Raw genomic sequence first — 23,389 nt, 5'->3', positions numbered from 1 at the left:
GTCAGCAACAAAACAGGATTTGAGTCAGGCAAGGAAATAAATATACAGGAAGGTGCTCATATAATACCCTGCGTGTTGCAGTATGCGGGCAAGACAACAGAGCACTGCACTGTTGCATGATTCTTTAACAGATAGAGATGGTTGTGTTGTGAACCCTCAGTGTATGAAAATGCTCTTAAGTAGGAAGGACATAAACCTTTTTTCAGCCACTGGCCACAAAATGTGTGTGCACGTGTGTTACACTTAAACCGTTTGACCTCTTGTCCCAGACTAAGATGTAGGGGATTTTCCACCAATACTAAAATAATTTTCTTCTCTGTGGTAATAAGTTATATACACAAGATCCTTCATTGTTACAATAATCTGTTAGACACCATTGGGAGGAGTCAGGAAGTGTTCAAGGAATAACCCAGATGCTCTGAATTCTACATCCTATGCAGGCATGACCGAGAATAAGACAGAATCAGGTATATGGGGTATTGACATGCCCATGTCCTTTAATGTCAGGCAAATAAAAACACTAGTTAAGGGAAACTCTGTACAGAGACATTTTATGATGAGACTAAAAAACAAGAGACATTTTTTAAACAAGTTGAAGTAGGCAGGTTTGTTTGTGTGAATCACAGCCTATGATTGTAAGCTCTGCTGCACAAATGACCAGTCTCAGCTGCCACTTAACTACAGTGTTATTTTGCTGGTTTGCTTCCAGAGGCAGAATCCACACCATGAATATTACAGACCAGAGGATTTCACCTAAGAGCAGATTCCGAACACAATAAAAATGTACCATCTGGATAGTGAGGGAAAGTCAAGTCTGGAATATCAGTTGCTACTGTGGTGTTGGCACTTTCACAACAACAAAGAGCGCTTGTTTTCTCAGTTCTGTTCTTACGGCACACCAGGAAGTGGGACAGACGCTAGGCGGCCATCGCGGAAGTGCGCCGTGATGATAAATAAACCACATCATGTGCTCCTCCCACATCATGTGCTCCTCCCGCCAATATCCAGGTCACACTACGGCAAGGAGCAATTTCTCATTCTTTTTCCTCTTTCTCTTCCTCTCTGCAAACTTCTGCGTGGCGTCTGAGAAGAACAGGACTTCCTCCTTAGCCTCAATCTCCCTCTTGAGGAACTGAAGTCCTGCCATGTTGACTCCCATCACATCCTGAGTGAGGAAATGAGGGGAAAATTGTATCACGTAAAAGGGACTTAAAACCCACAATGTCACTTTCATGATTCAGACAGAACATAAACAACGTTCCATTTTACTTCTATTATCAAGTTTTCTTCATTTTCTTGATATCCTTTGTTGAAAAGAAGGAAATTCAGGAGTGTGCACGTGTCTGCAGTTTTGCTACAGTGTTTATATGTTAGCAAGAGCACTATATGGCAGCACTGTTTCCTGTCATGTAGCGCTTTAGGCATGTGCAGACTCCCTACCTAGGTATCTCTACAACCAAGAATACCAAGAGAATGAAGCAAATTTGATAACAAAAGTAAATTGTAAACTTTTTTACATTGTATTTATCTGAATCATGAAATAATTTCTGGGTTTCATGTCCCTTTAAAGGAACAGTAAACACTGTAATTACAAGACATTTCAATTGAGTTGCTATAGAATAACATATAAGCTAAGTCTTAATGTTTTAATAATAAAAAAAAAACTGCAATTAGTTTTCAATAATCAAACTCCACCAAGCATTTGCCTTGTTGGAGGAGCCAATCAGAGCTTTAGTCCTCTGACAATAGGGCCAGTCACTGTCATACAGTTAGTATAAAATGCATTTTTTTCAGCTGATAAAGCCAATTAGGAACAAATATGTAGCAGAGTTAGCCCCAATAAATCAGTTCTGAGAATAAGAAATTGCTCAAATTTCATTTCAATTACATGAAAAGGAGACAATATAAATAATGAAAATATATTGCAAAGTTATTGCATTACATATAACTAAACACTTTATATATAAATCTCAAGGTGTGACCTCAAAACCAGAAGCTACACCAGCGCACTTATATATATATATATACAAAAACACAAGCTCTGGGAGGGAAAAGGTTAATGTTACATAAGCCCCTGGAAGTACAAGAACAGTTGTCGGATGTTGAGGACACATAAGGTTCTTACCCGCACTTCAGAAACCTGAGATATGGAGCAGTTTTTCAGATCCTCAATTACACCCAACAGCATCTGGTTACTGGTTATTTGGCCAAAATGGATCCTGTAGGAACGTTGGTGGGAAATGAAGAGATGAGGTAAGTAGAGACTTACAGACGTAACATTACAACCATTCACTGATGAGTAAATCAAATGCACAAGAATATTAAATACTAGAGGAAGAAACACTGGCTCTAAATGTAAGTTATGTATCTGTGATTAAGAGATTCAGAAACACGCAGGAGGTAAATATCTATTTAATTCTATACAAATGTTACAAAGTGTATTTCAGGAAATACAAACTTTCCGCTAGATTTAGAGTTCTGCGTCCAAAGGGGTGCGTTAGCTACGCGTGCTTTTTTCCCCCCGCACCTTTTAAATACCGCTGGTATTTAGAGTTCACAGAAGGGCTGCGTTAGGCTCCAAAAAGGGAGCGTACAGGCATATTTACCGCCACTGCAACTCTAAATACCAGCGGTGCTTACGAACGCGGCCAGCTTAAAAAACGTGCTCGTGCACGATTCCCCCATAGGAAACAATGGGGCCGTTTGAGCTGAAAAAAACCTAACACCTGCAAAAAAGCAGCGTTCAGCTCCTAAAGCAGCCCCATTGTTTCCTATGGGGAAACACTTCCTAAGTCTGCACCTAACACTCTAACATGTACCCAGAGTCCAAACACCCCTAGCCTTACACTTATTAACCCCTAATCTGCCGCCCCCGCTATCGTTGACCCCTGCATATTTTTTTAACCCCTAATCTGCCAACCGGACCTCACCGCTACTATAATAAAGTTATTAACCCCTAATCCGCCTCACTCCCGCCTCAATAACCCTATAATAAATAGTATTAACCCCTAATCTGCCCTCCCTAACATCGCTGACACCTAACTTCAAGTATTAACCCCTAATCTGCCGACCGGACCTCACCGCTTCTCTAATAAATGTATTAACCCCTAAAGCTAAGTCTAACCCTAACCCTAACACCCCCCTAAGTTAAATATAATTTAAATCTAACTAAATAAATTAACTCTTATTAAATAAATTAATCCTATTTAAAGCTAAATACTTACCTGTAAAATAAACCCTAATATAGCTACAATATAAATTATAATTATATTGTAGCTATTTTAGGATTAATATTTATTTTACAGTCAACTTTGTGTTTATTTTAACCAGGTACACCTACTCTAAGCCCACTAATAAAATAACAAAGCCCCCCAAAATAAAAAAAATGCCATACCCTATTCTAAAATAAAAATAGAAAAGCTCTTTTACCTTACCAGCCCTTAAAAGGGCCTTTTGCGGGGCATGCCCCAAAGAATTCTGCTCTTTTGCCTGTAAAAAAAACCATACAATACCCCCCCCCAACATTACAACCCACATACTCCTAATCTAACCCAAACCCCCCTTAAATAAACCTAACACTAAGCCCCTGAAGATCTCCCTACCTTATCTTCACCACGCCGGGTATCACCGATCAGTCCAGAAGAGGCTCCGAAATCTTCATCCAAGCCCAAGCGGGGGCTGAAGAGGTCCATCATCGGGCTGAAGTCTTGATCCAAGCGGGCGCTGAAGAGGTCCATCATCGGGCTGAAGTCTTCTATCAAGCAGCATCTTCAATCTTCTTTCTTCCGGATCCATCTTCACCCAACCAACGCGGAACATCCATCCTGGCCGACGACTTCCCGACGAATGACGGTTACTTTAAAGGACGTCATCCAAGATGGCGTCCCTCGAATTCCGATTGGCTGATAGGATTCTATCAGCCAATCGGAATTAAGGTAGGAAAAATCTGATTGGCTGATGGAATCAGCCAATCAGATTCAAGTTCAATCCGATTGGCTGATCCAATCAGCCAATCAGATTGAGCTCGCATTCTATTGGCTGATCGGAACAGCCAATAGAATGCGAGCTCAATCTGATTGGATCAAGACTTCAGCCCGATGATGGACCTCTTCAGCGCCCGCTTGGATCAAGACTTCAGCCCGATGATGGACCTCTTCAGCCCCCGCTTGGGCTTGGATGAAGATTCCGGAGCCTCTTCTGGACTGATCGGTGATACCCGGCGTGGTGAAGATAAGGTAGGGAGATCTTCAGGGGCTTAGTGTTAGGTTTATTTAAGGGGGCTTTGGGTTAGATTAGGGGAATTCTTTGGGGCATGCCCCGCAAAAGGCCCTTTTAAGGGCTGGTAAGGTAAAAGAGCTTTTCTATTTTTATTTTAGAATAGGATAGGGCATTTTTTTATTTTGGGGGGCTTTGTTATTTTATTAGGGGGCTTAGAGTAGGTGTAATTAGCTTAAAATTGTTGTAATATTTTTCTAATGTTTGTAAATTATTTTTTTATTTTTTTGTAACAGTTCTTTTTTTATTTTTTGTACTTTAGTTTATTTAATTGTATTTAATTGTAGGTATTTGTATGTAATTAATTTATTGATAGTGTAGTGTTAGCTTTAATTGTAGATAATTGTAGTTATTTTATTTAATTAATTTATTGATAGTGTAGTGTTAGGTTTAATTGCAACTTAGGTTAGGATTTATTTTACAGGTAATTTTGTACTTATTTTAACTAGGTAGCTATTAAATAGTTATTAACTATTTAATAGCTATTGTACCTGGTTAAAATAAATACAAAGTTACCTGTAAAATAAATATTAATCCTAAAAACAGAATTTATGCTTACCTGATAAATTACTTTCTCCAACGGTGTGTCCGGTCCACGGCTTCATCCTTACTTGTGGGATATTCTCTTCCCCAACAGGAAATGGCAAAGAGCCCAGCAAAGCTGGTCACATGATCCCTCCTAGACTCCGCCTACCCCAGTCATTCGACCGACGGACAGGAGGAAATATGCATAGGAGAAACCATATGATACCGTGGTGACTGTAGTTAGAGAAAATAATTCATCAGACCTGATTAAAAAAACCAGGGCGGGCCGTGGACCGGACACACCGTTGGAGAAAGTAATTTATCAGGTAAGCATAAATTCTGTTTTCTCCAACATAGGTGTGTCCGGTCCACGGCGTCATCCTTACTTGTGGGAACCAATACCAAAGCTTTAGGACACGGATGAAGGGAGGGAGCAAATCAGGTCACCTAAACGGAAGGCACCACAGCTTGCAAAACCTTTCTCCCAAAAATAGCCTCCGAAGAAGCAAAAGTATCAAATTTGTAAAATTTGGCAAAAGTGTGCAGAGAAGACCAAGTCGCTGCCTTACATATCTGGTCAACAGAAGCCTCGTTCTTGAAGGCCCATGTGGAAGCCACAGCCCTAGTGGAGTGAGCTGTGATTCTTTCAGGAGGCTGCCGTCCGGCAGTCTCATAAGCCAATCGGATGATGCTTTTAAGCCAAAAGGAAAGAGAGGTAGAAGTTGCTTTTTGACCTCTCCTTTTACCAGAATAAACAACAAACAAGGAAGATGTTTGTCTGAAATCTTTTGTAGCCTCTAAATAGAATTTTAGAGCACGGACTACGTCCAAATTGTGTAACAAACGTTCCTTCTTTGAAACTGGATTCGGACACAAAGAAGGTACAACTATCTCCTGGTTAATATTTTTGTTGGAAACAACTTTTGGAAGAAAACCAGGCTTAGTACGCAAAACCACCTTATCTGCATGGAACACCAGATAGGGCGGAGAACACTGCAGAGCAGATAACTCTGAAACTCTTCTAGCAGAAGAAATTGCAACCAAAAACAAAACTTTCCAAGATAATAACTTAATATCTACGGAATGTAAGGGTTCAAACGGAACCCCTTGAAGAACTGAAAGAACTAGATTTAGACTCCAGGGAGGAGTCAAAGGTCTGTAAACAGGCTTGATTCTAACCAGAGCCTGAACAAATGCTTGAACATCTGGCACAGCTGCCAGCCTTTTGTGAAGTAAAACAGATAAAGCAGAGATCTGTCCCTTCAGAGAACTTGCAGATAATCCTTTCTCCAAACCTTCTTGTAGAAAGGATAGAATCTTAGGAATTTTTATCTTGTTCCATGAGAATCCTTTAGATTCACGCCAACAGATATATTTTTTCCATATTTTATGGTAAATTTTTCTAGTTACAGGCTTTCTAGCCTGAATCAGAGTATCTATTACAGAATCTGAAAACCCACGCTTTGATAAAATCAAGCGTTCAATCTCCAAGCCGTCAGTTGGAGGGAAACCAGATTCGGATGTTCGAATGGACCTTGAACAAGAAGGTCCTGTCTCAAAGGTAGCTTCCATGGATGACATATTCACCAGGTCTGCATACCAAGTCCTGCGTGGCCACGCAGGAGCTATCAAGATCACCGAAGCCCTCTCCTGATTGATCCTGGCTACCAGCCTGGGAATGAGAGGAAACGGTGGGAATACATAAGCTAGGTTGAAGGTCCAAGGTGCTACTAGTGCATCTACTAGAGTCGCCTTGGGATCCCTGGATCTGGACCCGTAGCAAGGAACCTTGAAGTTCTGACGAGACGCCATCAGATCCATGTCTGGAATGCCCCATAATTGAGTTATTTGGGCAAAGATTTCCGGATGGAGTTCCCACTCCCCCGGATGGAATGTCTGACGACTCAGAAAATCCGCTTCCCAATTTTCCACTCCTGGGATGTGGATTGCAGACAAGTGGCAGGAGTGATCCTCCGCCCATTGAATTATTTTGGTCACTTCTTCCATCGCCAGGGAACTCCTTGTTCCCCCCTGATGGTTGATATATGCAACAGTCGTCATGTTGTCTGATTGAAACCTTATGAATTTGGCCTTTGCTAGTTGAGGCCAAGCTTTGAGAGCATTGAATATCGCTCTCAGTTCCAGAATGTTTATCGGGAGAAGAGATTCTTCCCGAGACCATAGACCCTGAGCTTTCAGGGGTTCCCAGACCGCGCCCCAGCCCACCAGGCTGGCGTCGGTCGTGACAATGACCCACTCTGGTCTGCGGAAGCTCATTCCCTGTGACAGATTGTCCAGGATCAGCCACCAACGGAGTGAATCTCTGGTCTTTTGATCTACTTGAATCGTCGGAGACAAGTCTGTATAATCCCCATTCCACTGTCTGAACATGCACAGTTGTAATGGTCTTAGATGAATTCGTGCAAAAGGAACTATGTCCATTGCTGCAACCATCAATCCTATTACTTCCATGCACTGCGCTATGGAAGGACGAAGAACAGAATGAAGTACTTGACAAGAGCTTAGAATTTTTGATTTTCTGACCTCTGTTCTGAATCTATTATTGTTCCCAAGAAGGGAACTCTTGTTGACGGGGACAGAGAACTTTTTTCTTTGTTCACTTTCCATCCGTGAGATCTGAGAAAGGCTAGGACGATGTCCGTATGAGCCTTTGCTTTTGACAGAGACGACGCTTGAATCAGGATGTCGTCGAAGTAAGGTACTACTGCAATGCCCCTTGGTCTTAGAACAGCTAGAAGGGACCCTAGTACCTTTGTGAAAATTCTCGGAGCAGTGGCTAATCCGAATGGAAGTGCCACAAACTGGTAATGCTTGTCCAGAAAAGCGAACCTTAGGAACTGATGATGTTCCTTGTGGATAGGAATATGTAGGTACGCATCCTTTAAATCCACCGTGGTCATAAATTGACCTTCCTGGATGGTGGGAAGGATCGTTCGAATGGTTTCCATTTTGAACGATGGAACCCTGAGAAATTTGTTTAGGATCTTGAGATCTAAAATTGGTCTGAATGTTCCCTCTTTTTTGGGAACTATGAACAGGTTGGAATAAAACCCCATCCCTTGTTCTCTTATTGGAACGATGGAACCCTGAGAAATTTGTTTAGGATCTTGAGATCTAAAATTGGTCTGAATGTTCCCTCTTTTTTGGGAACTATGAACAGGTTGGAATAAAACCCCATCCCTTGTTCTCTTATTGGAACTGGATGAATTACTCCCATCTTTAACAGGTCTTCTACACAATGTAAGAATGCCTGTCTTTTTATTTGGTTTGAAGATAATTGAGACCTGTGGAACCTTCCCCTTGGGGGTAGTTCCTTGAATTCCAGGAGATAACCTTGAGAAACTATTTCTAGTGCCCAAGGATCCTGAACATCTCTTGCCCAAGCCTGAGCAAAGAGAGAAAGTCTGCCCCCCACCAGATCCGGTCCCGGATCGGGGGCCATCCCTTCATGCTGTTTTGGTAGCAGTGGCAGGCTTCTTGGCCTGCTTACCCTTGTTCCAGCCTTGCATCGGTCTCCAGGCTCGTTTGGGTTGTGAAGTATTACCCTCTTGCTTAGAGGATGTAGAATTAGAGGCTGGTCCGTTTCTGCGAAAGGGACGAAAATTAGGCTTATTTTTAGCCTTAAAAGACCTATCCTGAGGGAGGGCGTGGCCCTTTCCCCCGGTGATGTCTGAAATAATCTCTTTCAAATCAGGTCCAAACAGTGTTTTACCCTTGAAAGGGATGTTAAGCAATTTTGTCTTGGAAGACACATCCGCTGACCAAGACTTTAGCCAAAGCGCTCTGCGCGCCACGATAGCAAACCCTGAATTTTTCGCCGCTAATCTAGCTAATTGCAAAGCGGCATCTAAAATAAAAGAGTTAGCCAATTTAAGTGCTTGAACTCTGTCCATAACCTCCTCATACGAAGATTCTTTATTGAGCGACTTTTCTAGTTCCTCGAACCAGAAACACGCTGCCGTAGTGACAGGAACAATGCATGAAATTGGTTGTAGAAGGTAACCTTGCTGAACAAACATCTTTTTAAGCAAACCCTCTAATTTTTTATCCATAGGATCTTTGAAAGCACAACTATCTTCTATAGGAATAGTAGTGCGTTTGTTTAGAGTAGAAACCGCCCCCTCGACCTTGGGGACTGTCTGCCATAAGTCCTTTCTGGGGTCGACTATAGGAAATAATTTCTTAAATATAGGGGGAGGAACAAAAGGTATGCCGGGCCTTTCCCACTCCTTATTTACTATGTCCGCCACCCGCTTGGGTATAGGAAAGGCGTCGGGGGGCACCGGAACCTCTAGGAACTTGTCCATCTTACATAATTTCTCTGGAATGACCAAATTGTCACAATCATCCAGAGTAGATAATACCTCCTTAAGCAGTGCGCGGAGATGTTCTAATTTAAATTTAAATGTTACAACATCAGGTTCAGCTTGTTGAGAAATTTTTCCTAAATCTGAAATTTCTCCCTCAGACAAAACCTCCCTCCTGGCCCCTTCAGATTGGTGTGAGGGTATGTCAGAACAGTTATCATCAGCGTCCTCTTGCTCTTCAGTGTTTAAAACAGAGCAATCGCGCTTTCTCTGATAAGTAGGCATTTTGGATAAAATGTTTGCAATAGAATTATCCATTACAGCCGTTAATTGTTGCATGGTAATAAGTATTGGCGCACTAGATGTACTAGGGGCCTCTTGTGTGGGCAAAACTGGTGTAGACACAGAAGGGGATGATGTAGTATCATGCTTACTCCCCTCATTTGAGGAATCATCTTGGGTAATATCATTATCTGTGGCATCATTGTCCCTACTTTGTTTGGACACTATGGCACAAATATCACATAAATTTAAATGGGGAGAAACCTTGGTTTTCATACATACAGAACATAGCTTATCTGATGGTACAGACATGTTAAACAGGCTTAAACTTGTCAACAAAGCACAAAAAACGTTTTAAAATAAAACCGTTACTGTCACTTTAAATTTCAAACTGAACACACTTTATTACTGAATATGTGAAAAAGTATGAAGGAATTGTTCAAAATTCACCAAAATTTCACCACAGTGTCTTAAAGCCTTAAAAGTATTGCACACCAAATTTGAAAGCTTTAACCCTTAAAATAACGGAACCGGAGCCGTTTTTACATTTAACCCCTATACAGTCCCAGCTATCTGCTTTGCTGAGACCCAACCAAGCCCAGAGGGGAATACGATACCAAATGACGCCTTCTATAAGCTTTTTCAGTGGTTCTTAGCTCCTCACACATGCATCTGCATGCCTTGCTCTCCAAAAACAACTGCGCATTAGTGGCGCGAAAATGAGGCTCTGCCTATAACTAGAAAAGGCCCCCATCTGAAAAAGGTGTCCAATACAGTGCCTGCCGTTTTTCTAAACAATCCCCAAGATTATAATAACTATTAAGAGTTATAATCTGCAAAATATGCTTAGCAAAGTAATCGTTTTAGCCCAGAAAAATGTCTACCAGTTTTTTAAGCCCTTATGAAGCCCTTTATTCTTTTACTTAATCTAAGAAAATGGCTTACCGGTCCCCATAAGGGGAAATTACAGCCTTCCAGCATTACATAGTCTTGTTAGAAATGTGGCCAGTCATACCTCAAGCAGAAAAGTCTGCCAACTGTTTCCCCCAACTGAAGTTACTTCATCTCAACAGTCCTGTGTGGAAACAGCAATCGATTTTAGTAACGTTTGCTAAAATCATCTTCCTCTTACAAACAGAAATCTTCATCTCTTTTCTGTTTCAGAGTAAATAGTACATACCAGCACTATTTTAAAATAACAAACACTTGATTGAAGAATAAAAACTACATTTAAACACCAAAAAACTCTTAACCATCTCCGTGGAGATGTTGCCTGTGCAACGGCAAAGAGAATGACTGGGGTAGGCGGAGCCTAGGAGGGATCATGTGACCAGCTTTGCTGGGCTCTTTGCCATTTCCTGTTGGGGAAGAGAATATCCCACAAGTAAGGATGACGCCGTGGACCGGACACACCTATGTTGGAGAAATAGCTACAATATAATTATTATTTATATTGTAGCTATATTAGGGTTTATTTTACAGGTAAGTATTTAGCTTTAAATAGGAATAACCGAATTTATGTTTACCTGATAAATTTCTTTCTCCTACGGTGTATCCGGTCCACGGTTTCATCCTTACTTGTGGGATATTCTCAATCCCTACAGGAAGTCTCAAAGAGAGCACACAGCAGAGCTGTCCATATAGCTCCCCTCAGGCTCTGTCCCCCAGTCATTCGACCGACGGTTAGGAGAAAAAGGAGAACCATAGGGTGCAGTGGTGACTGTAGTTTACAAAATTAAATTTAAACCTGACCAAATGCCAGGGTGGGCAGTGGACCGGATACACTGTAGGAGAAAGAAATTTATCAGGTAAACATAAATTTTGTTTTCTCCTACATTGGTGTATCCGGTCCACGGCTTCATCCTTACTTGTGGGAACCAATACCAAAGCTTTAGGACACGGATGAAACCTAAACGGAAGGCACCACTGCTTGTAAAACCTTTCTCCCAAAAATAGCCCCTGAAGAAGCAAAAGTATTGAATTTGTAAAATTTGGCAAATGTATGCAGTTAAGACCAAGTCGCTGCCTTACAGATCTGTTCAACAGAAGCCTCATTCTTGAAAGCCCATGTGGAAGCCACAGCTCTAGTGGAATGAGCTGTAATTCGTTCAGGAGGCTGCCTTCCAGCAGTCTCATAAGCCAACCGGATGATGCTTTTCAGCCAGAAAGACAGAGAGGTCGCAGTTGCCTTTTGACCTCTCCTCTTGCCAGAATAGACGACAAACAAGGACGATGTTTGTCTGAAGTCTTAAGTTGCTTTTAGATAAAACTTCAAAGCACGAACCACATCAAGATTGTGTAACAGACGTTCCTTGTTAGAAACTGGATTAGGACACAGAGAAGGAACAACTATTTCCTGGTTAATATTCTTATTGGAAACCACTTTTGGAAGAAAACCAGGTTTGGTACGTAAAACGACCTTATCTGTATGAAACACCAGATAAGGTGAATTACACTGCAAAGCAGACAATTCAGAAACTCTTCTAGCAGAAGAAATAGCTACCAAAAACAAAACTTTCCAAGATAGCAACTTAATATCTATGGAATGTAGAGGTTCAAACGGAACCCCTTGAAGAACTGAAAGAACTAAATTTAGACTCCATGGAGGAGCCACAGGTCTGTAGACAGGCTTGATTCTGACTAAAGCCTGTACAAACGCCTGAACATCTGGCACAGCTGCCAGACGCTTGTGTAACAAAACAGACAGAGCAGATATCTGTCCTTTTAAGGAACTAGCTGACAGACCTTTCTCCAATCCTTCTTGGAGAAAAGATAGTAACCTTGGAATCCTAATCTTACTCCATGAGTAACCCTTGGATTCGCACCAGCAAAGATATTTCCGCCATATCTTATGGTAAATTTTCCTGGTGACAGGCTTTCTAGCCTGGATCAGAGTATCTATAACTGATTCCGAAAACCCACGCTTAGCTAGAATCAAGCGTTCAATCTCCAAGCAGTCAGTTGCAGAGAAACTAGGTTTGGATGTTCGAATGGACCTTGGATTAGAAGGTCCTGCCTCAAAGGTAGCTTCCATGGTGGAACCGATGACATATTCACCAGGTCTGCATACCAAGTCCTGCGTGGCCACGCAGGAGCTATCAGAATTACCGAAGCCTTCTCCTGTTTGATCCTGGCTACTAGCCGGGGGAGAAGAGGAAACGGTGGAAAGACATAAACTAGATTGAACGACCAAGGCGCCACTAAGGCATCTACCAATGTCGCCTTGGGATCCCTGGACCTGGACCTGTAACGTGGAACTTTGGAGTTCTGACGTGACGCCATCAGATCCAGATCTGGAAGGCCACATAGTTGAGTTAACTGGGCAAAAACCTCCGAGTGAAGTTCCCACTCCCCCGGATGGAAAGTCTGACGACTCAGATAATCCGCTTCCCAGTTGTCCACTCCTGGGATGTGAAATGCTGATAGATGGCAGGAGTGATCCTCTGCCCATTTGATGATCTTGGATACCTCCCTCATCGACAGGGAACTCTTTGTTCCTCCCCAATGATTGATGTACGCTACAGTCATCATGTTGTCCGACTGAAATCTGATGAATTTGGCCTCCGCTAGTTGAGGCCATGCCTGGAGTGCATTGAATATCGCTCTCAATTCCAAAATGTTTATCGGGAGAAGAGATTCTTCCCGAGACAAAAGACCCTGAGCTTTCAGGGACTCCCAGACCGCACCCCAGCCTAAGAGGCTGGCGTCGGTCGTGACAATGATCCACTCCGGTCTGTGGAAACTCATTCCCTGAGACAGGTGATCCTGAGACAACCACCAGAGGAGTGAGTCTCTGGTTTTCTGGTCCATTTGTATCTGGGGAGACAAATCTGCATAATCCCCATTCCACTGTTTGAGCATGCACAGTTGCAGTGGTCTTAAATGAATTCAAACAAAGGGAACCACGTCCATTGCGGCAACCATTAGTCCTATTACCTCCATGCACTGAGCTATGGAGGGTTGAGGAATGGATTGAAGAACTCGACAAGTGTTCAAAAGTTTTAACTTCCTGACCTCCGTCAGAAAGATTATCATTTCTACCGAGTCTATTATTGTTCCCAGGAAGGGAACCCTTGTGAACGGGGACAGAGAACTCTTTTTCTATGTTCACCTTCCACCCGTGAGACCTTAGAAAGGCTAGAACAATGTCCGTATGAGCCTTCGCTTTGTGAAAGGACGACGCTTGTATTAAGATGTCGTCTAGGTAAGGTGCTACTGCAATGCCCCTTGGCCTTAGCACCGCTAGAAGGGACCCTAGCACCTTTGTGAAAATTCTGGGAGCAGTGGCCAATCCGAAGGGAAGAGCCACGAACTGGTAATGCTTGTCCAGAAAGGCAAACCTTAGGAACTGATGGTGATCTTTGTGGATAGGAATATGCAGGTACGCATCCTTTAAGTCCACGGTAGTCATATATTGACCCTCCTGGATCATTAGTAAAATTGTCCGAATGGTTTCCATTTTGAATGATGGAACTCTGAGGAATTTGTTTAGGATTTTTAAATCCAGAATTGGCCTGAAAGTTCCTACAGGTTTGAGTAAAAACCCAGTCCTTGTTCTGCTGTTGGAACTGGGTGTATTACTCCCATTTTTAAAAGGTCTTCTACGCAATGTAAGAATGCCTGTCTCTTTATCTGGTCTAAAGATAAGCGAGACATGTGGAACCTTCCCTTTGGAGGAAAGTCCTTGAATTCTAGAAGATACCCCTGAGAGACAATTTCTAGTGCCCAGGGGTCCGGAACATCTCTTGCCCAAGCCTGAGCAAAGAGAGAAAGTCTGCCCCCTACTAGATCCGGTCCCGGATCGGGGGCTACCCCTTCATGCTGTCTTGGTAGCAGCAGCAGGTTTCTTGGCCTGTTTACCCTTGTTCCAGCCTTGCAATGGTTTCCATGCTGGTTTGGGCTGGGATGCGTTACCCTCTTGCCTAGTGGCTGTAGAGGTAGAAGCAGGTCCGTTCCTGAAATTGCGAAAGGAACGAAAATTAGACTTATTTTTAGCTCTGGCCCGAATAGGGTCTTACCCTTGAAAGGAATATTAAGCAATTTTGTTTTGGACGACACATCCGCCGACCAAGATTTTAGCCAAAGCGCTCTGCGCGCCACGATTGCAAAACCAGAATTTTCCCCCGCTAATTTAGCTAACTGTAAAGCGGCATCTGTAATGAAAGAATTAGCCAACTTCAGGTCGTGAATTCTGTCCATGACTTCATCATAAGAAGTCTCCCTCTGGAGCGAGTTTTCTAGATCCTCAAACCAAAAAGCCGCTGCAGTGGTTACAGGAATAATGCAAGAAATTGGTTGAAGAAGAAAACCCTGTTGAACAAAAATTTTCTTAAGTAAACCTTCTAATTTTTTATCCATAGGATCTTTGAAAGTGCAACTGTCTTCTATTGGTATAGTCGTGCGCTTAGCTAGCGTTGAAACTGCCCTCTCTACCTTAGGGACCGTCTGCCACGCGTCCCTTCTGGGGTCAACAATTGGGAACATTTTCTTAAATATAGGAGGGGGAACAAAAGGTACACCTGGCTTCTCCCACTCCTTAGTCACGATATCCGCCACCCTCTTAGGTATCGGAAACGCATCAGTGTGTACTGGGACCTCTAAGAATTTGTCCATTTTACACAATTTTTCTGGGACCACCAAAGGGTCACAATCATCAAGTGTAGCTAGGACCTCCTTAAGTAGGGCGCGGAGGTGTTCTAGCTTAAATTTAAATGCTATGGTATCAGGCTCTGCCTGCTGAGAAACTTTTCCTGTGTCAGAAATTTCTCCCTCAGACAGGCCCTCCCTCACCGCCAAGTCAGATTGATGTGAGGGCACTACAGATAAATTATCCTCTGCGTCTGCTTGCTTATTTTCTGTATTTAAAACTGAGCAATCACGCTTCCTTGGAAAAGCTGGCAGTTTGGATAAAAATACTGCGAGAGAATTATCCATTACTGCTGCTAACTGTTGCATAGTAATAGCAATTGGAGCGCTAGATGTACTGGGCATCGCTTGCGCGGGCATAGCTGGTGTTGACACAGAAGGAGTGGATAGCGGGCTATCCTCACTACCTTCGGCTACATCTTTAAGCGTGACTGTACGGTCCTTAAAGGGACATGCCACCCACATTTTTTCTTTTAGGATTTAGAAAGAGAATGCAATTTTAATCATCTTTCTAATTTACTTATATTATCTAATTTGTTTTATTCTCTTGATATTCTTTGATGAAAAGCATATCTAGATATGCTAACTAGCTGCTGATTGGTTGCTGCATATAGAAGCATCATGTGATTGGCTCACCATGTGCATTGCTTTTTCTTCAAATAAGGATATTTAACAAATGAAGCAAAATAAATTATAGAAGTAAATTGTAATGTTGTTTAAATTTCTATTCTCTATGTGATTAATGAAAGAAAGATTTTGGGTTTAGTGGCCCTTTAAGCTGTTTGGACGCTATGGCACACTTCACACATAAATTTAATGGGGGAACCACCTTGGCCTTTAAACATACAGAACATAGGCTATCTGAGGGGTCAGACATGTTTGACAGACTTAGACAGAACTTCAATGCAATAAAAATTATTTTTGACAAAAACGTTACTGTGTCTTTAAATAATAAAAGTGCACACTTTATTACTGAAACATCAAAAAACCATCAAATAAACATCCGATTTTAATGAAATTTTCACCACAGTGTCTTAATGCTTTGAAAAGATTGCACACAAATTTTCACACCAATTAACCCCTTAATGCCCAAACCGGAGCTAATAACAGCAGTTAACCGGTTAAAAACACTACAGTACAATGCCACAGCCTCTACTGTGGCTTTTACCTTCCTCAGGGATTATTTAAGTAGGAAATAAGCCTCTCTGAAGTCCTTTCTGATGTCTCTGGACTCCCCACGTGAAGCTGCATGAACTGCCTAGTCAAAACAACTGCGCAATTGAGGCGCGAAAATGAGGCCTCCTCCCTCTTCATTCCAGAGTGGAGGGGCCTTTTAGACTAGATTAGGTGTCCAAATAAGTGCCAGGCGCAATATTAAACCCCATAAGTGTTTCAAAGTCTGAAAAAACACCTTATATATACTGAAAACATGCTAAAAAGCAATTGATTAAGCCCACAATAGTGTCAACCATCATAGAGCCCTTAATATAAGCCATCATTTTATACAGAGTCTAAGAAAAATGGCTTACCTATCCTTGAGGGGATTTCTGACAGTCTTCTAGCATTACTTTGTCTTGTTAGAAAAATGACTGATCATACCTGAAGCAGTTAAAGGACCAGTCAACACAGTAGATTTGCATAATCAACAAATGCAGGATAACAAGACAATGCAATAGCACTTAGTCTGAACTTCAAATGAGTAGTAGATTTTTTTTCTGACAATTTTAAAAGTTATGTCTTTTTCCACTCCCCCTGTACCATGTGACAGCCATCAGCCAATCACAAATGCATACACGTACCATGTGACAGCCATCAGCCATTCACAAATGCATACACACTTATTCTTGCACATGCTCAGTAGGAACTGGTGACTCAAAAAGTTTAAATATAAAAAGACTGTGCCCATTTAGTTAATGGAAGTAAATTGGAAAGTTGTTTAAAATGACATGCTCTATCTGAATAATGAAAGTTTAATTTTTATTGAGTGTCCCTTTAAGCCTGCAAACTGTTCCCCCCAACTGAAGTTCTCTGGTATTCAACAGTCCTGCGTGGGAACAGCAATGGATTTTAGTTACTGGTGCTAAAATCATATTCCTCTCAGCAGAAATCTTCATCACTTTCTGCTTCAGAGTAAATAGTACAAGCCGGCACTATTTTAAAATAAACTCTTGATAGAAGAAATAAAAAACTACAGCTAACACCACATACTCTTTACCACCCCCGTGGAGATGCTACTAGCTAGAGCGGCAAAGAGAATGACTGGGGAGGCGGAGCCTGAGGGGAGCTATATGGACAGCTCTGCTGTGTGCTCTCTTTGCCACTTCCTGTAGGGATTGAGAATATCCCACAAGTAAGGATGAAGCCGTGGACCGGATACACCAATGTAGGAGAAAATTTATTTAATAAGATTTATTTTATTTAGTTAGATTTAAATTCTATTTAACTTAGGGGGGTGTTAGTGCTAGACTTAGCTTTAGGGGTTAATACATTTATTAGAGTAGCAGTGAGGTCCGGTCGGCAGATTAGGGGTTAATACTTGAAGTTAGGTGTCGGCGATGTTAAGGAGGGCAGATTAGGGGTTAATACTATTTATTATAGGGTTATTGAGGCAGAAGTGAGGCGGATTAGGGGTTAATAACTTTATTATAGTAGCGGTGAGGTCCGGTCGGCGGTGTTAGGGGCAGCAGATTAGGGGTACATAGGGATAACTTAGGTTGCGGTGGTGTGCGGTCGGCAGATTAGGGGTTAAAAATTTTTATTAGAGTGGCGGCGATGTGGGGGGGCCTCGGTTTAGGGGTACATAGGTAGTTTATGGGTGTTATAGTGTACTTTAGAGCACAGTAGTTAAGAGCTTTATGAACCGGCGTTAGCCCAGAAAGCTCTTAACTACTGACTTTTTTCTGCGGCTGGAGTTTTGTCGTTAGAGTTCTAACGCTCACTTCAGCCAAGACTCCAAATACCAGCGTTAGAAAGATCCCATTGAAAAGATAGGATACGCAAATGGCTGCAAAGTGAGCGTTAGACCCTTTCCTGACTGACTCTAAATACCAGCGGTAGCCCAAAACCAGCGTTAGGAGCCTCTAACGCTGGTTTTGACAGCTAACGCAGAACTCTAAATCTAGGCGTTTATTTTCAGAAATAAAATCAAGTTAGTTACAAAAACTGTCAGGAACCCAGCATGACTGCGCCACACCCACAAGGGACACAGCATAGTTGTGCCACACCCACAAGGGACACAGCATGACTGCGCCACACCCACAAGGGACACAGCATGACTGCGCCACACCCACAAGGGACACAGCATGGTTGTGCCACACCCACAAGGGACACAGCATGACTGCACCACACCCACAAGGGACACAGCATGAGAAATGAAAGAGATGAAAATCTTGAATACATCTATGAATAAAGAGCCCAAAGTGTTATACAGTTGTCTTGTGCCGGACTATGTTGTGTCACTGTCCTCCTCTCCCTGCACTCATCTAAGAAACACAGAGTAATGCTGTTCAATGCAACTGACCTGCCCTCTGTGTGTGCATCTAATACATGTGTGTGTCTGTAGATTGTAGCACTTAAGACTCTCAAACATTTTTATTTTTTTAACCAGGATATTTTCTTTTTAATTAATAGATGTGTGCATTTGGATCCTTTGTGCAAGTCAAAATCTTAGTGTGTTAAACTTACAGAAGAATAAATACGGCTCCGAAAAGAAAAAAGCGAATGCCACGAGCAGCCGCCTTTTTACATATTCGGATCTGAACGAAGAAACCGAATGCACAGGTCTTGTATTTAAAAAAACCTGCTCACAGACCCTGCGAGTGAAAAGAAAATCCAATGTGGCCCCTTATTTGAAAAATGCTGGATGCCTCTAAGATACAAAATGATGAATACGTTAACTCTCTCAGTGATCTGAACAAACTGCAGCTTGATCCTGCTCTGGTAGCTGCAGATACAGAACACATGACTGTAATGTCAGGGACATAAACAGAAGACCCATAGAGCACTGCTTCCTCCCTAACAGGCCGGATTGTGAGGATAACAGAATTTATGCTTACCTGATAAATTACTTTCTCCAACATTGGTGTGTCCGGTCCACGGCGTCATCCTTACTTGTGGGATATATCTCTTCCCCAACAGGAAATGGCAAAGAGTCCCAGCAAAGCTGGTCACATGATCCCTCCTAGGCTCCGCCCACCCCAGTCATTCAACCGACGGACAGGAGGAAATATATATAGGAGAAACCATATGGTACCGTGGTGACTGTAGTTAGAGAAAATAATTCATCAGACCTGATTAAAAAACCAGGGCGGGCCGTGGACCGGACACACCGTTGGAGAAAGTAATTTATCAGGTAAGCATAAATTCTGTTTTCTCCAACATTGGTGTGTCCGGTCCACGGCGTCATCCTTACTTGTGGGAACCAATACCAAAGCTTTAGGACACGGATGAAGGGAGGGAGCAAATCAGGTTACCTAAACGGAAGGCACCACAGCTTGCAAGACCTTTCTCCCAAAAATAGCCTCCGAAGAAGCAAAAGTATCAAATTTGTAAAATTTGGCAAAAGTGTGCAGTGAAGACCAAGTCGCTGCCTTACATATCTGGTCAACAGAAGCCTCGTTCTTGAAGGCACATGAGGAAGCCACAGCCCTAGTGGAGTGAGCTGTGATTCTTTCAGGAGGCTGCCGTCCGGCAGTCTCATAAGCCAATCGGATGATGCTTTTAAGCCAAAAGGAAAGAGCGGTAGAAGTCGCTTTTTGACCTCTCCTTTTACCAGAATAAACAACAAACAAGGAAGATGTTTGTCTGAAATCTTTTGTAGCCTCTAAATAGAATTTTAGAGCACGGACTACGTCCAAATTGTGTAACAAACGTTCCTTCTTTGAAACTGGATTCGGACATAAAGAAGGTACAACTATCTCCTGGTTAATATTTTTGTTAGAAACAACCTTAGGAAGAAAACCAGGCTTAGTACGCAAAACCACCTTATCTGCATGGAACACCAGATAGGGCGGAGAACACTGCAGAGCAGATAACTCTGAAACTCTTCTAGCAGAAGAAATTGCAACCAAAAACAAAACTTTCCAAGATAGTAACTTAATATCTATGGAATGTAAAGGTTCAAACGGAACCCCTTGAAGAACTGAAAGAACTAGATTTAGACTCCAGGGAGGAGTCAAAGGTCTGTAAACAGGCTTGATCCTAACCAGAGCCTGAACAAATGCTTGAACATCTGGCACAGCTGCCAGTCTTTTGTGTAGTAAGACAGATAAAGCAGAGATCTGTCCCTTTAGAGAACTTGCAGATAATCCTTTCTCCAAACCTTCTTGTAGAAAGGAGAGAATCTTAGGAATTTTTATCTTATTCCACGGGAATCCTTTGGATTCACACCAACAGATATATCTTTTCCATATTTTATGGTAAATCTTTCTAGTTACCGGTTTTCTGGCCTGAACCAGAGTATCTATCACAGAATCTGAAAACCCACGCTTCGATAGAATCAAGCGTTCAATCTCCAAGCCGTCAGCTGGAGGGAGACCAGATTTGGATGTTCGAATGGACCCTGAACAAGAAGGTCCTGTCTCAAAGGTAGCTTCCATGGTGGAACCGATGACATATTCACCAGGTCTGCATACCAAGTCCTGCGTGGCCACGCAGGAGCTATCAAGATCACCGAGGCCCTCTCCTGAATGATCCTGGCTACCAGCCTGGGAATGAGAGGAAACGGTGGAAATACATAAGCTAGGTTGAAGGTCCAAGGTGCTACTAGTGCATCTACTAGAGTCGCCTTGGGATCCCTGGATCTGGACCCGTAGCAAGGAACCTTGAAGTTCTGACGAGACGCCATCAGATCCATGTCTGGAATGCCCCATAATTGAGTTATTTGGGCAAAGATCTCCGGATGGAGTTCCCACTCCCCCGGATGGAATGTCTAACGACTCAGAAAATCCGCCTCCCAGTTTTCCACACCTGGGATGTGGATCGCAGACAGGTGGCAGGAGTGATCCTCCGCCCATTGAATTATTTTGGTCACTTCTTTCATCGCCAGGGAACTCCTTGTTCCCCCCTGATGATTGATATACGCAACGGTAGTCATGTTGTCTGATTGGAACCTTATGAATCTGGCCTTTGCTAGTTGAGGCCAAGCCCTGAGAGCATTGAATATCGCTCTCAGTTCCAGAATGTTTATCGGGAGAAGAGACTCTTCCCGAGACCATAGACCCTGAGCTCTCAGGGATTCCCAGACCGCGCCCCAGCCCACTAGAATGGCGTCGGTCGTGACAATGACCCACTCTGGTCTGCGGAAGCTCATTCCCTGGGACAGATGGTCCAGGGTCAGCCACCAACGGAGTGAATCTCTGGTCTTCTGATCTACTTGAATCATTGGAGACAAGTCTGTATAGTCCCCATTCCACTGTTTGAGCATGCACAGTTGTAATGGTCTTAGATGAATTTGTGCAAAAGGAACTATGTCCATTGCTGCAACCATCAACCCTACTACTTCCATGCACTGCGCTATGGAAGGACGAGGAACAGAATGAAGAACTTGACAAGAGCTTAGAAGTTTTGACTTTCTGACCTCTGTCAGAAAAATCCTCATTTCTAAGGAATCTATTATTGTTCCCAAGAAGGGAACTCTTGTCGACGAAGACAGAGAACTTTTTTTCTATGTTCACCTTCCATCCGTGTGATCTGAGAAAGGCCAGAACAATGTCTGTATGAGCCTTTGCTTTTGACAGGGACGACGCTTGTATTAGAATGTCGTCCAAGTAAGGTACTACTGTAATGCCCCTCGGTCTTAGAACCGCTAGAAGGGACCCTAGTACCTTTGTGAAAATCCTTGGAGCAGCGGCTAACCCGAATGGGAGGGCCACAAACTGGTAATGCTTGTCCAGAAAAGCGAACCTTAGGAACTGATGATGTTCTTTGTGGATAGGAATGTGTAGGTACGCATCCTTTAGATCCACGGTAGTCATAAATTGACTTTCCTGGATAGTGGGTAGAATCGTTCGAATGGTTTCCATCTTGAACGATGGTACCCTGAGAAATTTGTTTAGGATCTTCAAATCCAAAATTGGTCTGAAAGTTCCCTCTTTTTTGGGAACTACGAACAGATTGGAATAAAATCCCATTCCTTGTTCCTCTATTGGAACTGGGTGTATCACTCCCATCTTTAACAGGTCTTCTACACAATGTAAGAACGCCTGTCTCTTTATTTGGTTTGAGGATAAGTGAGACATGTGGAACCTTCCCCTTGAGGGTAGTTCCCTGAATTCCAGGAGATAACCCTGAGAAACTATTTCTAGCGCCCAGGGATCCTGAACATCTCTTGCCCAAGCCTGAGCAAAGAGAGAGAGTCTGCCCCCCACTAGATCCGGTCCCGGATCGGGGGCTACTCCTTCATGCTGTTTTGTTAGCAGCGGCAGGCTTCTTGGCCTGCTTACCCTTGTTCCAGCCTTGCATCGGTTTCCAGGCTGGTTTGGGTTGTGAGGCATTACCCTCTTGCTTAGAGGATGCAGAATTAGAGGCCGGTCCGTTCCTGAAATTGCGAAAGGAACGAAAATTAGACTTATTTTTGGCCTTGAAAGGCCTATCTTGTGGAAGGGCGTGGCCCTTTCCCCCAGTGATGTCTGAAATAATCTCTTTCAATTCTGGTCCAAATAGAGTTTTACCTTTGAAAGGGATGTTAAGCAATTTTGTCTTGGATGAAACATCCGCTGACCAAGACTTTAGCCAAAGCGCTCTGCGCGCCACGATAGCAAACCCTGAATTTTTCGCCGCTAATCTAGCTAATTGCAAAGCGGCATCTAAAATAAAAGAGTTAGCCAACTTAAGTGCGTGAACTCTGTCCATAACCTCCTCATATGGAGTCTCTCTACTAAGCGAGTTTTCTAGTTCCTCGAACCAGAACCACGCTGCTGTAGTGACAGGAACAATGCACAAAATGGGTTGTAGGAGGTAACCTTGCTGTACAAAAATCTTTTTAAGCAAACCCTCCAATTTTTTATCCATAGGATCTTTGAAAGCACAACTATCTTCGATAGGAATAGTAGTGCGTTTGTTTAGAGTAGAAACTGCCCCCTCGACCTTAGGGACTGTCTGCCATAAGTCCTTTCTGGGGTCGACCATAGGAAATAATTTCTTAAATATAGGGGGGGGGGGGAACAAAAGTTATGCCGGGCTTTCCCCACTCCTTATTTACTATGTCCGCCACCCGCTTGGGTATAGGAAAAGCGTCGGGGTGCACCGGAACCTCTAGGAACTTGTCCATCTTGCATAATTTCTCTGGAATGACCAAGTTGTCACAATCATCCAGAGTAGATAACACCTCCTTA

General features: G+C 42.8%; 1 protein-coding gene across 1 annotated transcript in view; it reads right to left on the bottom strand.

The window, feature by feature from the left end:
- Window positions 1-470: 470 nt before the first annotated feature.
- Window positions 471-23,389, bottom strand: part of WDR3 (WD repeat domain 3) — a 159,319-nt gene continuing 136,400 nt past the window's right edge. The window contains exons 26-27 of the mRNA XM_053705770.1: window positions 2,126-2,219; window positions 471-1,165 (exon numbers count right to left, since the gene is read on the bottom strand). Of these exons, the coding sequence (XP_053561745.1) occupies window positions 1,010-1,165; window positions 2,126-2,219 (250 nt within the window). The 3' untranslated portion in view covers window positions 471-1,009. The remainder of the gene's footprint in view (window positions 1,166-2,125; window positions 2,220-23,389) is intronic.

Source organism: Bombina bombina, chromosome 3, assembly GCF_027579735.1.
Source record: "Bombina bombina isolate aBomBom1 chromosome 3, aBomBom1.pri, whole genome shotgun sequence".
Taxonomy (NCBI): Eukaryota; Metazoa; Chordata; class Amphibia; order Anura; family Bombinatoridae; genus Bombina; species Bombina bombina.
This window is presented reverse-complemented; position numbering and strand designations above follow the sequence as displayed.